This window comes from Salmo salar, chromosome ssa25 (assembly GCF_905237065.1).
Source record: "Salmo salar chromosome ssa25, Ssal_v3.1, whole genome shotgun sequence".
Taxonomy (NCBI): Eukaryota; Metazoa; Chordata; class Actinopteri; order Salmoniformes; family Salmonidae; genus Salmo; species Salmo salar.
Window position 1 is genome coordinate 43860968 of NC_059466.1, and position 12510 is coordinate 43873477.

General features: G+C 42.6%; 1 protein-coding gene across 4 annotated transcripts in view; it reads right to left on the bottom strand.

Moving 5' to 3' along the window:
* The window catches only part of LOC106586822 (tensin-1), a 322014-nt gene extending 311283 nt beyond the window's left edge, over positions 1-10731 (bottom strand). For 3 of the 4 annotated variants that reach the window (XM_045707330.1, XM_045707331.1, XM_045707329.1), the window contains exon 1: positions 10297-10731. In XM_045707330.1, coding sequence (XP_045563286.1) covers positions 10297-10398 — 102 coding nt within the window. In that variant the 5' untranslated portion in view covers positions 10399-10731. The remainder of the gene's footprint in view (positions 1-10296) is intronic. The other variant, XM_045707332.1, reaches the window with a different exon arrangement.
* Positions 10732-12510: the final 1779 nt, after the last annotated feature.

Genomic DNA, 12510 nt, shown 5'->3' on the forward strand with positions numbered 1-12510 from the left:
GGTCCCCGCAGCTGGACATCTTTCTCATGGCTTCTGGAGGGAAACGCTGTAGGAATGCTCAACCGGTGTCGCTTATTCAGCCGACAGAAACTTTCAACCGGTTCTCCCCATTAAGCGAGTCGGAGTCGGAGGCCGAGACTTCTCTGGTCTCTACTCCTCCCGTTGTGGGGTCTGAGACGCCGACGGCTCCCACCATTAGCTCTGACAAATTGAAAACCCTAGTCATTGGCGACTCCATTAACCGCAGTATTAGACTTAAAACTAATCATCCAGCGATCATACACTGTTTACCAGGGGGCAGGGCTACCGACGTTAAGGCTAATCTAAAGACGGTGCTGGCTAAAGCTAAAACTGGCGAGTGTAGAGAGTATAGAGATATTGTTATCCACGTCGGCACCAACGATGTTAGGATGAAACAGTCAGAGGTCACCAAGCGCAACATAGCTTCAGCGTGTAAATCAGCTAGAAAGATGTGTCGGCATCGATTAATTGTCTCTGGCCCCCTCCCAGTTAGGGGGAGTGATGAGCTCTACAGCAGAGTCTCACAACTCAATCGCTTGTTGAAAACTGTTTTCTGCCCCTCCCAAAAGATAGAATTTGTAGATAATTGGCCCCCTTTCTGGGACTCACCCACAAACAGGACCAAGCCTGGCCTGTTGAGGAGTGACGGACTCCATCCTAGCTGGAGGGGTGCTCTCATCTTATCTACGAACATAGACAGGGCTCTAACTCCTCTAGCTCCACAATGAAATAGGGTGCAGGCCAGGCAGCAGGCTGTTAGCCAGCCTGCCAGCTTAGTGGAGTCTGCCACTAGCACAGTCAGCGTAGTCAGCTCAGCTTTCCCCATTGAGACCGTGTCTGTGCCTCGATCTATGAATTCCTATCGGATCTTGTAGTCATAGCAGATAATATTCAAATTTTTGGTGACTTTAACATTCACATGGAAAAGTCCACAGACCCACTCCAAAAGGCTTTCGGAGCCATCATCGACTCAGTGGGTTTTGTCCAACATGGACCTACTCACTGCCACAGTCATACTCTGGACCTAGTTTTGTCCCATGGAATAAATGTTGTGGATCTTAATGTTTTTCCTCATAATCCTGGACTATCGGACCACCATTTTATTACGTTTGCAATCGCAACAAATAATCTGCTCAGACCCCAAACAAGGAGCATTAAAAGTCGTGCTATAAATTCTCAGACAACCCAAAGATTCCTTGATGCCCTTCCAGACTGCCTCTGCCTACCCAAGGACGTCAGAGGACAAAAATCAGTTAACCACCTAACCGAGGAACTCAGTTTAACCTTGCGCAATACCCTAGATGCAGTTGCACCCCTAAAAACTAAAAACATCTGTCATAAGAAACTAGCTCCCTGGTATACAGAAAATACACGAGCTCTGAAGCAAGCTTCCAGAAAATTGGAACGGAAATGGCGCCACACCAAACTGGAAGTCTTCCGACTAGCTTGGAAAGACAGTACCGTGCAGTATCGAAGAGCCCTCACTGCTGCTCGATCATCCTATTTTTCCAACTTAATTGAGGAAAATAAGAACAATCCGAAATTTCTTTTTGATACTGTCGCAAAGCTAACTAAAAAGCAGCCTTCGCAAATGGAGGATGGCTTTCACTTCAGCAGTAATAAATGTATGAACTTCTTTGAGGAAAAGATCATGATCATTAGAAAGCAAATTACAGACTCCTCTTTAAATCTGGGTATTCCTCCAAAGCTCCATTGTCCTGACTCTACACAACTCTGCCAGGACCTAGGATCAAGGGAGATACTAAAGTGTTTTAGTACTATATCTCATGACACAATGATTAAAATAATCATGGCCTCCAAACCCTCAAGCTGCATACTGGACCCTATTCCAACTAAACTACTGAAAGAGCTGTTTCCTGTGCTTGGCCCTCCTATGTTGAACATAATAAACGGCTCTCTATCCACCGGACGTGTACCAAGCTCACTAAAAGTGGCAGTAATAAAGCCTCTCTTGAAAAAGCCGAATCTTGATCCAGAAATTATAAAAAACTATCGGCCTATATCGAATCTTCCATTCCTCTCAAAAATTTTAGAAAAAGCTGTTGCACAGCAACTCACTGCCTTCCTGAAGACAAACAATGTATACGAAACGCTTCAGTCTGGTTTTAGACCCCATCATAGCACCGAGACTGCACTTGTGAAGGTGGTAAATGACCTTTTAATGACGTCAGACCGAGGCTCTGCATCTGTCCTCGTGCTCCTAGATCTTAGTGCCGCTTTTGATACCATCGATCACCACATTCTTTTGGAGAGATTGGAAACCCAAATTGGTCTACATGGACAAGTTCTGGCCTGGTTTAGATCTTATCTGTCGGAAAGATATCAATTTGTCTCTGTGAATGGTTTGTCCTCTGACAAATCAATTGTAAATTTCGGTGTTCCTCAAGGTTCCGTTTTAGGACCACTATTGTTTTCACTATATATTTTACCTCTTGGGGATGTCATTCGAAAACATAATGTTAAATTTCACTGCTATGCGGACGACACACAGCTGTACATTTCAATGAAACATGGTGAAGCCCCAAAATTGCCCTCGCTAGAAGCCTGTGTTTCAGACATAAAGAAGTGGATGGCTGCAAACTTTCTACTTTTAAACTCGGACAAAACAGAGATGCTTGTTCTAGGTCCCAAGAAACAAAGAGATCTTCTGTTGAATCTGACAATTAATCTGGATGGTTGTACAGTCGTCTCAAATAAAACTGTGAAGGACCTCGGCGTTACTCTGGACCCTGATCTCTCTTTTGAAGAACATATCAAGACTGTTTCAAGGACAGCTTTTTTCCATCTACGTAACATTGCAAAAATCAGAAACTTTCTGTCCAAAAATTACGCAGAAAAATTTATCCATGCTTTTGTTACTTCTAGGCTGGACTACTGCAATGCTCTACTTTCCGGCTACCCGGATAAAGCACTAAACAAACTTCAGTTAGTGCTAAATACGGCTGCTAGAATCCTGACTAGAACCAAAAAATTTGATCATATTACTCCAGTGCTAGCCTCCCTACACTGGCTTCCTGTTAAGGCAAGGGCTGATTTCAAGGTTTTACTGCTAACCTACAAAGCATTACATGGGCTTGCTCCTACCTATCTTTCCGATTTGGTCCTGCCGTACATACCTACACGTACGCTACGCTCACAAGACGCAGGCCTCCTAATTGTCCCTAGAATTTCTAAGCAAACGGCTGGAGGTAGGGCTTTCTCCTATAGAGCTCCATTTTTATGGAATGGTCTGCCTAACAACGTGAGAGACGCAGACTCAGTCTCAACCTTTAAGTCTTTACTGAAGACTTATCTCTTCAGTAGGTCCTATGATTAAGTATAGTCTGGCCCACGAGTGTGAAGGTGAACGGAAAGGCTGGAGCAACGAACCGCCCTTGCTGTCTCTGCCTTGCCGGTTCCCCTCTTTCCACTGGGATTCTCTGCCTCTAACCCTTTTACAGGGGCTGAGTCACTGGCTTACTGGTGTTCTTCCATGCCGTCCGTGGGAGGGGTGCGTCACTTGAGTGGGTTGAGTCACTGACGTGGTCTTCCTGTCTGGGTTGGCGCCCCCCTTGGGTTGTGCCATGGCGGAGATCGTTGTGGGCTATACTCGGCCTTGTCTTAGGACGGTAAGTTGGTGGTTGGAGACATCCCTCTAGTGGTGTGGGGGCTGTGCTTTGGCAAAGTGGGTGGGGTTATATCCTGCCTGTTTGGCCCTGTCCGGGGTATCATCGGATGGGGCCACAGTGTCTTCTGATCCCTCCTGTCTCAGCCTCCAGTATTTATGCTGCAGTAGTTTATGTGTCGTGGGGCTAGGGTCAGTCTGTTACATCTGGAGTATTTCTCTTGTCTTATCCGGTGTCCTGTGTGAATTTAAATATGCTCTCTCTAATTCTCTCTTTCTCTCTTTCTGTCTTTCTCTCAGAGGACCTGAGCCCTAGGACCATGCCTCAGGACTACCTGGTATGATGACTCCTTGCTGTCCCCAGTCCACCTGGCCGTGCTGCTGCTCCAGTTTCAACTGTTCTGCCTGCGGCTATGGAACCCTGACCTGTTCACCGGACGTGCTTGTTGCACCCTCGACAACTACTATGATTATTATTATTTGACCATGCTGGTCATTTATGAACATTTTAACATCTTGACCATGTTCTGTTATAATATCCACCCTGCACAGCCAGAAGAGGACTGGCCACCCCTCATAGCCTGGTTCCACTCTAGGTTTCTTCCTAGGTTTTTGGCCTTTCTAGGGAGTTTTTCCTAGGGAGTTTTTCCTAGCCACCGTGCTTCTTTCACATGCTTTGCTTGCTGTTTGGGGTTTTAGGCTGGGTTTCTGTACAGCACTTTGAGATATCAGCTGATGTACGAAGGGCTATATAAATACATTTGATTTGATTTGATTTGGTCTTGTTGGCTGAGGAATAGTAAATGTGGACAGTTATTCTAACATGTTCAAAGTACACATCAGAATTCAGTAAGAGAAAAACTGCTTCTATTACTGTTGAACAGCCATCACAAGCTTTCTACCAAGCCATGTAGTTGCTGGGTGATATATCGAATGAATTTGAATTTATTTTTAGCGCTATTTTAAAATACCTGTATCGCCTGTATCACCTGTATCGCAGAATCAAGTTTCTTTGTATTTTACGTTTTTATGAGCATTTACTGTGTGCCGCTTGTTCTCATTATGTCTCGTCTCCTTCGCTCCTCTGTGCTGTGCACCTTCCCATTTACACCAGAGATCTGTATATATTGACGAGATGCTCATGTCTCTGCCCTAACAATGGGAGTCGTTGTCCCAAAGGTGGGAAGGCAGGTGACAAGGTTAACTTCAAAATAAGCGCATAAACTAATTGGGTGTATTTTGGACAGATTTTATGAGTGAAACCTCTCGCTTCGCCTCTTTCTCCCAAGCCCCTCCCCCTACCACTTACAACAACAAAGATGAGAGATCCCTTTTCCTCTCTGACAAACTCGCTATTTGCATTTGAGGTTTGGTCCAACAGAATCATTCATATGTAATCCGAAACACATTGAGGCATTATTTTACTGTAATAGAGGAGAAATTAACCTTTCGAACCATACCCTGTTTATGTTTCAACTTCTCAAATTTCGAGCAGAGCAGACATTACTTAAATGGATGTACTAATGAACATTCATTCTGGAAACGGAATGCTCAGCAATGCCTGCTACATTATTAGTGAATGTGCATTACGCATGGTTCTGGTTAAATTTGTAACAAAAAAGGGAATTTTTATAGACAGACTTGAAAACCAGATCAGTGATATTGCAACAACAAAAAAAGCAGGTATAACTATATTGATAAAAAATTATTTCATTATTAGTAAGTCTTATGGTTGTGGAAGGCATATATTCAGCCTAGGTATATTTTCAAAAGCTCTATATTCATTAGATTATTGACTGTCTTAAATGCAGTGTATTTGACTTTTAATTGTACAACAAAACTTTTTTAGAGAACATTTTAAATCAAGATGTACAGTGTATCAGTATATCGTATATCACCCATAAGTTTGAAAAACTGTGCATTTAGATACTATATCCCTAAAATAATTAATTATAATATTTCTACCACTGCAAATTGTATTTTAATAACCGTGTTTATACACATTGCATATTTATTTAAATACTGGATTCTTGACATGGCTCACTCTAATACACAGTACCAGTCAAAAGTTTGGACACACCGACTCATTTAAAGGTTTTTCATTATTTCTTTATCAAGGTTTTTTTTAAATGTTCACTATTTTCTACACTGTAGAGTAATAGTGAAGACATCAAAACTATGAAATAACACACATGGTATCATGTAGTAACCAAAAAAGTGTTAAACAAATCAAAATATATTTTATATTTGAGATTCTTCAAAGTAGCCACCCTTTGCCTTGATGACAGCTTTGCACACTCTTGGCATTCTTTCAACCAGCTTCACGAGGAATGCTTTTCCAACAGTCTTGCAGGAGTTCCCACATATGCTTAGCACTTGTTAGCTGCTTTTCCTTTACTCTGCAGTCCAACTCATCCCAAACCATCTCAATTGGGTTGAGGTCAGGTGATTGTGGAGGCCAGATAATTTGATACTGTCACAGCTTTCTGAAGGATCGGACCAAAACGCAGCGTGTTCGTAGTTTCACATCTTTTTATTAATCGTGAAACTAAATGCAATACACCAACCACTTTAAATAACAAAACAATAAAAGCCGTAACGCAGAGCAGGCAAACACTACTCAAAAATGAACAACCCACAAAATACAAAAGGAAAACCCCCTACATAAATATGATCTCCAATTAGAGACAACTAGAACCGGCTGCCTCTAATTGGAGATCATCCCAATAACCCCAACATAGAAATAGAAATCTAGAAAACCCACATAGAAACAGAATGCAAGAAAACCACCCAAAACACCCCCTGTCACGCCCTGACCACTCTACTATAGAAAATGACCCCTTACAAGGGTCAGGACGTGACAGATTCAGCACTCTATCACTCTCCTTCTTGGTCAAATAGCCCTTACACAGTTTGGAGGTGTGTTTTGGGTCAAATATATTTTGATTTGTTTAACACTTTTTTTGGTTACTACATTATTCCATATGTGTTATTTCATAGTGTTGATGTCTTCACTATTATTCTGCAATGTAGAAAATAGTGAAAATAAAGAAAATCCTTGGAAGTAGTAGGTGTGTCCAAACTTTTGACTGGTAATGTATATATTTGTTACTGCTCGACTAAAACTATCTTGGTCGATCAACAGCCTAACGAACAAACAATCAACCAGTCGACTAATTGTGGTCAGCCCTACACAATACTGTATATGCAAAAGTATGTGGACACCCCTTCAAATTAGTGGGCTCAGCTATTTCAGCAACACCCGTTGCTGACAGGTGTATAAAATCAAGCACACCGCCATACAATCTCCATAGACAAACACTGGCAGTACTGGCAGGCCTTACTGAAGAGCTCAGTGACTTTCAATGTGGCACAGTCATAGGATGCAACCTATCCAACAAGTCAGTTCGTCAAATATCTGCCATGCTAGAGCTGCCGCGGTCAACTGTAAGTGCTGTTATTGTGAAGTGGAAATGTCTAGGAGCAACAACTACTCAGCCACAAAGTGGTAGGTCATACAAGCTCACAAAACGGTACCGTTGAGTGCTGAAGCACGTACTGTAGCTCGGTTACATCACTCACTACCGAGTTCCAAACTTCTTCTGGAAGCAACGTCAGCACAAGAACTGTTCGTCAGGAGCTTTATGAAATGGGTGTCCATGGCCGAGCAGCCGCACACAAGCCTAAAATCACCATGCGCAATGCCAAGCGTCGGCTGGAGTGGTGTAAAGATCGCCTACATTGGACTCTGGAGCAGTGGAAACGCGTTCTCTGGAGTGATGAATCGTGCTTCACCATCTTGCAGTCCGACGGACGAATCTGGGTTTGGCGGATGGCAGAAGAACGCTACCTGCCCCAATGCATAGTGCCAACTGTAAAGTTTGGTGGAGGAGGAATAATGATCTGTGGCTGTTTTTCATGGTTCGGGCTAGGCACCTTGGTTCCAGTGAAGGGAAATCTTAACTCTACAGCATACAATAACATTCTAGACAATTCTGTGCTTCCAACTTGGTGGCAACAGTATGGGGAAGGCCCTTTCCTGTTTCAGCATGACAATGCCCCTGTACACAAATGGAGGTCCATACAGAAATGGTTTATCGAGATCGGTGTGGAAGAATTTAACTGGTCTGCTCCGAGCCCTGACCTCAACCCCATCGAACACCTTAGTGATGAATTGGAACGCTGACTGCGAGAATCGGCCAACATCATTGCCTGACCTCACTAATAATCTTGTGTCTGAATGGAAGCAAGTCTCCACAGCAATGTTCCAACATCTAGTGGAAAGCCTTCCCAGAAGAGTGGAGGCTGTTATCGCAGCAAAGGGGGGGACCAACTCCATATTAATGTCCATGATTTTGGAATGAGATATTCGACAAGCCGGTGTCCACACACTTTTGGTAATGTAGTGTATATTAACTGGACAGTACCGGACCCAAAATTGAACCTTGTGTAAAGCCACATGTGATATCTATTTTCTGAGTTATGTTCACCAAGGGTGACAAACTCTCAACTGGTTAAATAGGTTCTAAACACAATTTAGAACTGGCAGAGCACCACTTGTTTTGAGCCCCACATTTTTTTGCAAAGAAATCAGGGGTTTCCTGTTTTACATGTTATTTTGGCGTTAATTAATACGTGTCACATATCAGTTTGCAAACAATGTAAAAAATAATAATAATACATTGAGTTAATAAAGCCTCCATACAAACATGGTCTCTTTTTTACTTTGTTGAGTAAAGCAGCTCCAAAATGCAGGTGTTTCAGCCTAGCTCAGTGCTTTCTGTGGTGGTGGGGGAGCTAGCAGAAAATACGGAGTGTAGGGGTTGCTAATGTTCTCTAGTTGCACCGAGATTGTCTCAGTGTTCTGTCACTCATGGGGACACTACATCTCTGCCAAATTGAAGGGTAGTGCTCAGAAATTCAAGCCCCTTGGGTGCTGCCATAGAGTTACATCCAAGCTGCCATAGTGCCCATCCAAGAAGGCTCAAGGTCATTGGCCACGGATTAAAGGACATCAAATCACGTTATATCTACAGTAGCTTTGATTGGACTGATGTCGACATCATACTTTCAAAATCTTAGCTAGCGGTCATCATCATGAATCAAGTCAACAATCTACAAATCCTTTTTAATCCTTGTCATATGAAGGGAAATAATGAAAATAAATTATAGATAAAACGTATCGGTGCTCATCGGTCATTGAACATAAACATTATACATAAACATTACATTGGAAATCACAAATTCAACAATTTGTGGTTTGGAAAGAATCAGTGGCTAACTGCAAGCATTGAAAAGCAATCACTAGCCCCCTATTCAGTGGAGTGGGTGTATGGTCCAAATTCAGGGTTTAAGGGTCTCTTTTTCCAAGCTTAAAATTATAAACATTCAACATTGGCCATGCTGTAAATCCAGCATGATTTCTGCCGCACTGAAAACAACTGTTAACTTGGAACTGGATAATCTGACTTCAGCGAGAACAAGACAACTGGGAACTTGGGCAAGAAGGAGCTCCAACTGGCAAAACAAATTCCCAGTTGTCTTGGAAGCACTGAGAATGCCAGACTTTGATGACAAAGTATGATGCCAAAATGTGGACACGAAGGACCGCCGTGTCAACTTCCTGTTCAATTGAGCACAGCACAACAATGTATTGTATGCTGCTGCATAAATTATGTAATATGCCAGGGAGATATGTTACTGTAGCTAAGAAAGTAATACTAAGTGTATGTTGTGTAGTAAGCTGTTAGTAGCCCATGTGCCTCACCCTAATAATTTGGTCTATTTTCCCCTCTTAATTTCACCTACTGTTCTGACTTGGTGGTGCACATGTAGCCTACATTATAAAATGTTTTCGAGAAAGTAAATCATCAAATTTTGTAAGAGCTTTCATTGTCTGCTTATATGCCCCCTTAATTTATCCTACGGCTCTGACTTGATGTACAGGGAGGACACTGCCCATGTTCTGAATTCTGTCACCGTACATTTCAAAATTGATGAACAAATAGTTATATTGACTAGTCTGCCCTAGCTCGCTCATTAATGTCTTAATCGAAATTACGGATTGTCTCTTATCTGCTTGTTGTCCCCTTATGCAATAGTTTGTAGATCTCAATTGTCATTAGAAACCACATTTGTTAAAGCAAGTCAGCCATATCAGCTATGTTTTTTTAAAAGGCAGTAAATGAGGCTGAATAAACTGTTTTGCTGCCAGACAAGGCTCCGCTGATAGCCAGATGTAGCAGAGGTAAGGTGTTGGGACTGCTGTTGGGACTCTGCTGGTGGGACAGCTTTATGTAGGCCCGAACAATTTGTGGGCACCGTTTGTCACTGTTATAGTGCAAATAATGTATTGTTTAGTGTTGTGATGTGTAGTGGCTTTTCTGGATTGCACCCCCCCCCTTTTTTTTGTCCCATGAAGATGTACATGCTAAAATCGCCACTGAAAACTGATATATATGAATTCACACAAAAATGCATGTTTGGCCACCTTGTATTGTGTGAATGAAGGAGTTAGACTATTAGGAATAGACCCCCTGCCCCGTTAAATGCATTGTCAAATTAAAAACGTGCCATTTTCTCTGCCCACTTTTCTGCGCAATAAATGAAAAGATTGTGTGTTAATTATGGGAATGGGTGATGTGTCCTACCTTGTTCAATAGTTTCTTGTCCTCTTTCTTTTTGTCATGTTGGTCAAGAGGAATTTGCAGGAGGTCGTCTTCACAACAGATGAAACTCACTGTGCATCCCATCCAGGCAAATTCAGATCAGAGTCGCATGGACCCATTCAAAAACGTAATATTTCAGAGCTACGTTTTTCACTGCGCATAGTGAATTCTCGCAGGCCCTTCACTCAAGCAGGTAAAACTGCGCTCCTGTGTTCCTGCCCCCAAATGATGAAAATATTCAAATCGTACGCGATATCGCTAGCACTTTTATAAAACGGTTATGCGTTCTAGAAACAGGTCACTCTAAATTTCTCACTCCATGTCTTGCACCAAATTTTGTTCCCGTTTTCCACTAAACCACATGCATAATTCCACATCGAACTGCTTTCCCGCTGTTCAGGAAAAGGCAGGATTGAAAGTGAAGAAAAAGAAAAATCACAACTATGAGCACTGGGCAACAGTAGTACTAGCTACTCTCTCTCGCTCACTCGCTCTCTCTCTCTCTCTCTCTCTCTCTCTTGCGTGCTCTCTCTCTATGTGCGTCAATGTAACTTCATAACTTTATTTAAATAGATAGATAGACTGTTTGATTGATAGATTACTATGCAAATTTAAAACATGTTAAAAATGGAAATTAAAAACATGTTAACAATACATTGAAAGCAAAATACAGACATCCTCCAGGCCATCCTTGGGATACACACGACCATCAATCAGCCAAAACCAACGGCCACATTATGTTCTGCACCTTTGACAGTAAGTAGTTGGTTGTGAGCTGATGGCTCTATCCTGATTTGACAACAAATCAAATCAAATGTATTTATAAAGCCCTTCTTACATCAGCTGATGTCACAAAGTGCTGTACAGAAACACAGCCTAAAATCCCAAACAGCAAGCAATGCAGGTGTAGAATCAAATCAAATGTATTTGTCACATACACATGGTTAGCAGGTGTTAATGCAAGTGTAGTGAAATGCTTGTGCTTCTAGTTCCGACCATGCAGTAATATCTAACAAATAATCTACCAATTCCACAACAACTACCTTGTACACACAAGTGTAAAGGAATGAATACGAATATGTACATAAAAATATATAAATGAGTGATGGCCGAACGGCATAGGCAAGATGTAATAGATGGTATGGACTACAGTATATACATATGAGATTAGTAATGTAGGTTATGAAAACATTATATAAAGTGGCATTGTTTAAAGTGGCTAGTGATACTTCTAATTACATCAAGATGGCAAGATGCAGTAGATGGTATGGCGTACAGTATATACATATGAGATGAATAATATAGGTTATGTAAACATTATCTAATATAAATAATATAAAGTGGGAAGTGATAAAATGATTACATCAATTTTCCCATTATTAAAGTGGCTTGAGTTGAGTCAGTATGTTGGCAGCAGCCACTCAATGTTAGTGATGGCTGTTTAACAGTCTGATTGATGGCCTTGAGATAGAAGCTGTTTTTCAGTCTCTCGGTTCCAGCTTTGATGCACCTGCACTGACCTCGCCTTCTGGATGTTAACGGGGTGAACAGGCAGTGGCCCGGGTGGTTGCTGTCCTTGATGATCTTTTTGGCCTTCCTGTGACATCGGGTGGTGTAGGTGTCCTGGAGGGCAGGCAGTTTGCACCCGGTGATGCGTTGTGCAGACCTCACTACCCTCTGGAGAGCCTTCCGGTTATGGGCGGAGCAGCTGCCGTACCAGGCGGTGATACAGCCCGACAGGATGCTCTCAATTGTGCATCTGTAAAAGTTTGTGAGTGTTTTTGGTGACAAGCCGAATTTCTTCAGCCTCCTGAGGTTGAAGAGGCGCTGCTGCACCTTCTTCACCGCGCTGTCTGTGTGGGTGGACCATTTCAGTTTGTCCGTGATGTGTACGCCGAGGAACTTAAAACTCTCCACCCTCTCCACTACTGTCCCTTCAATGTAGACAGGGGGCTGCTCCCTCCGCTGTTTCCTGAAGTCCACAATCATCTCCTTTGTTTTGTTGACATTGAGTGCGAGGTTATTTTCCTGACACCACACTCCGAGGGCCCTCACCTCCTCCCTGTAGGACGTCTCGTCGTTGTTGGTAATCAAGCCTACCACTGTAGTGTCGTCTGCAAACTTGATGATTGAGTTGGATGCGTGCATGGCCACGCAGTCGTGGGTGAACAGGGAGTACAGAAGAGGGCTGAGAAC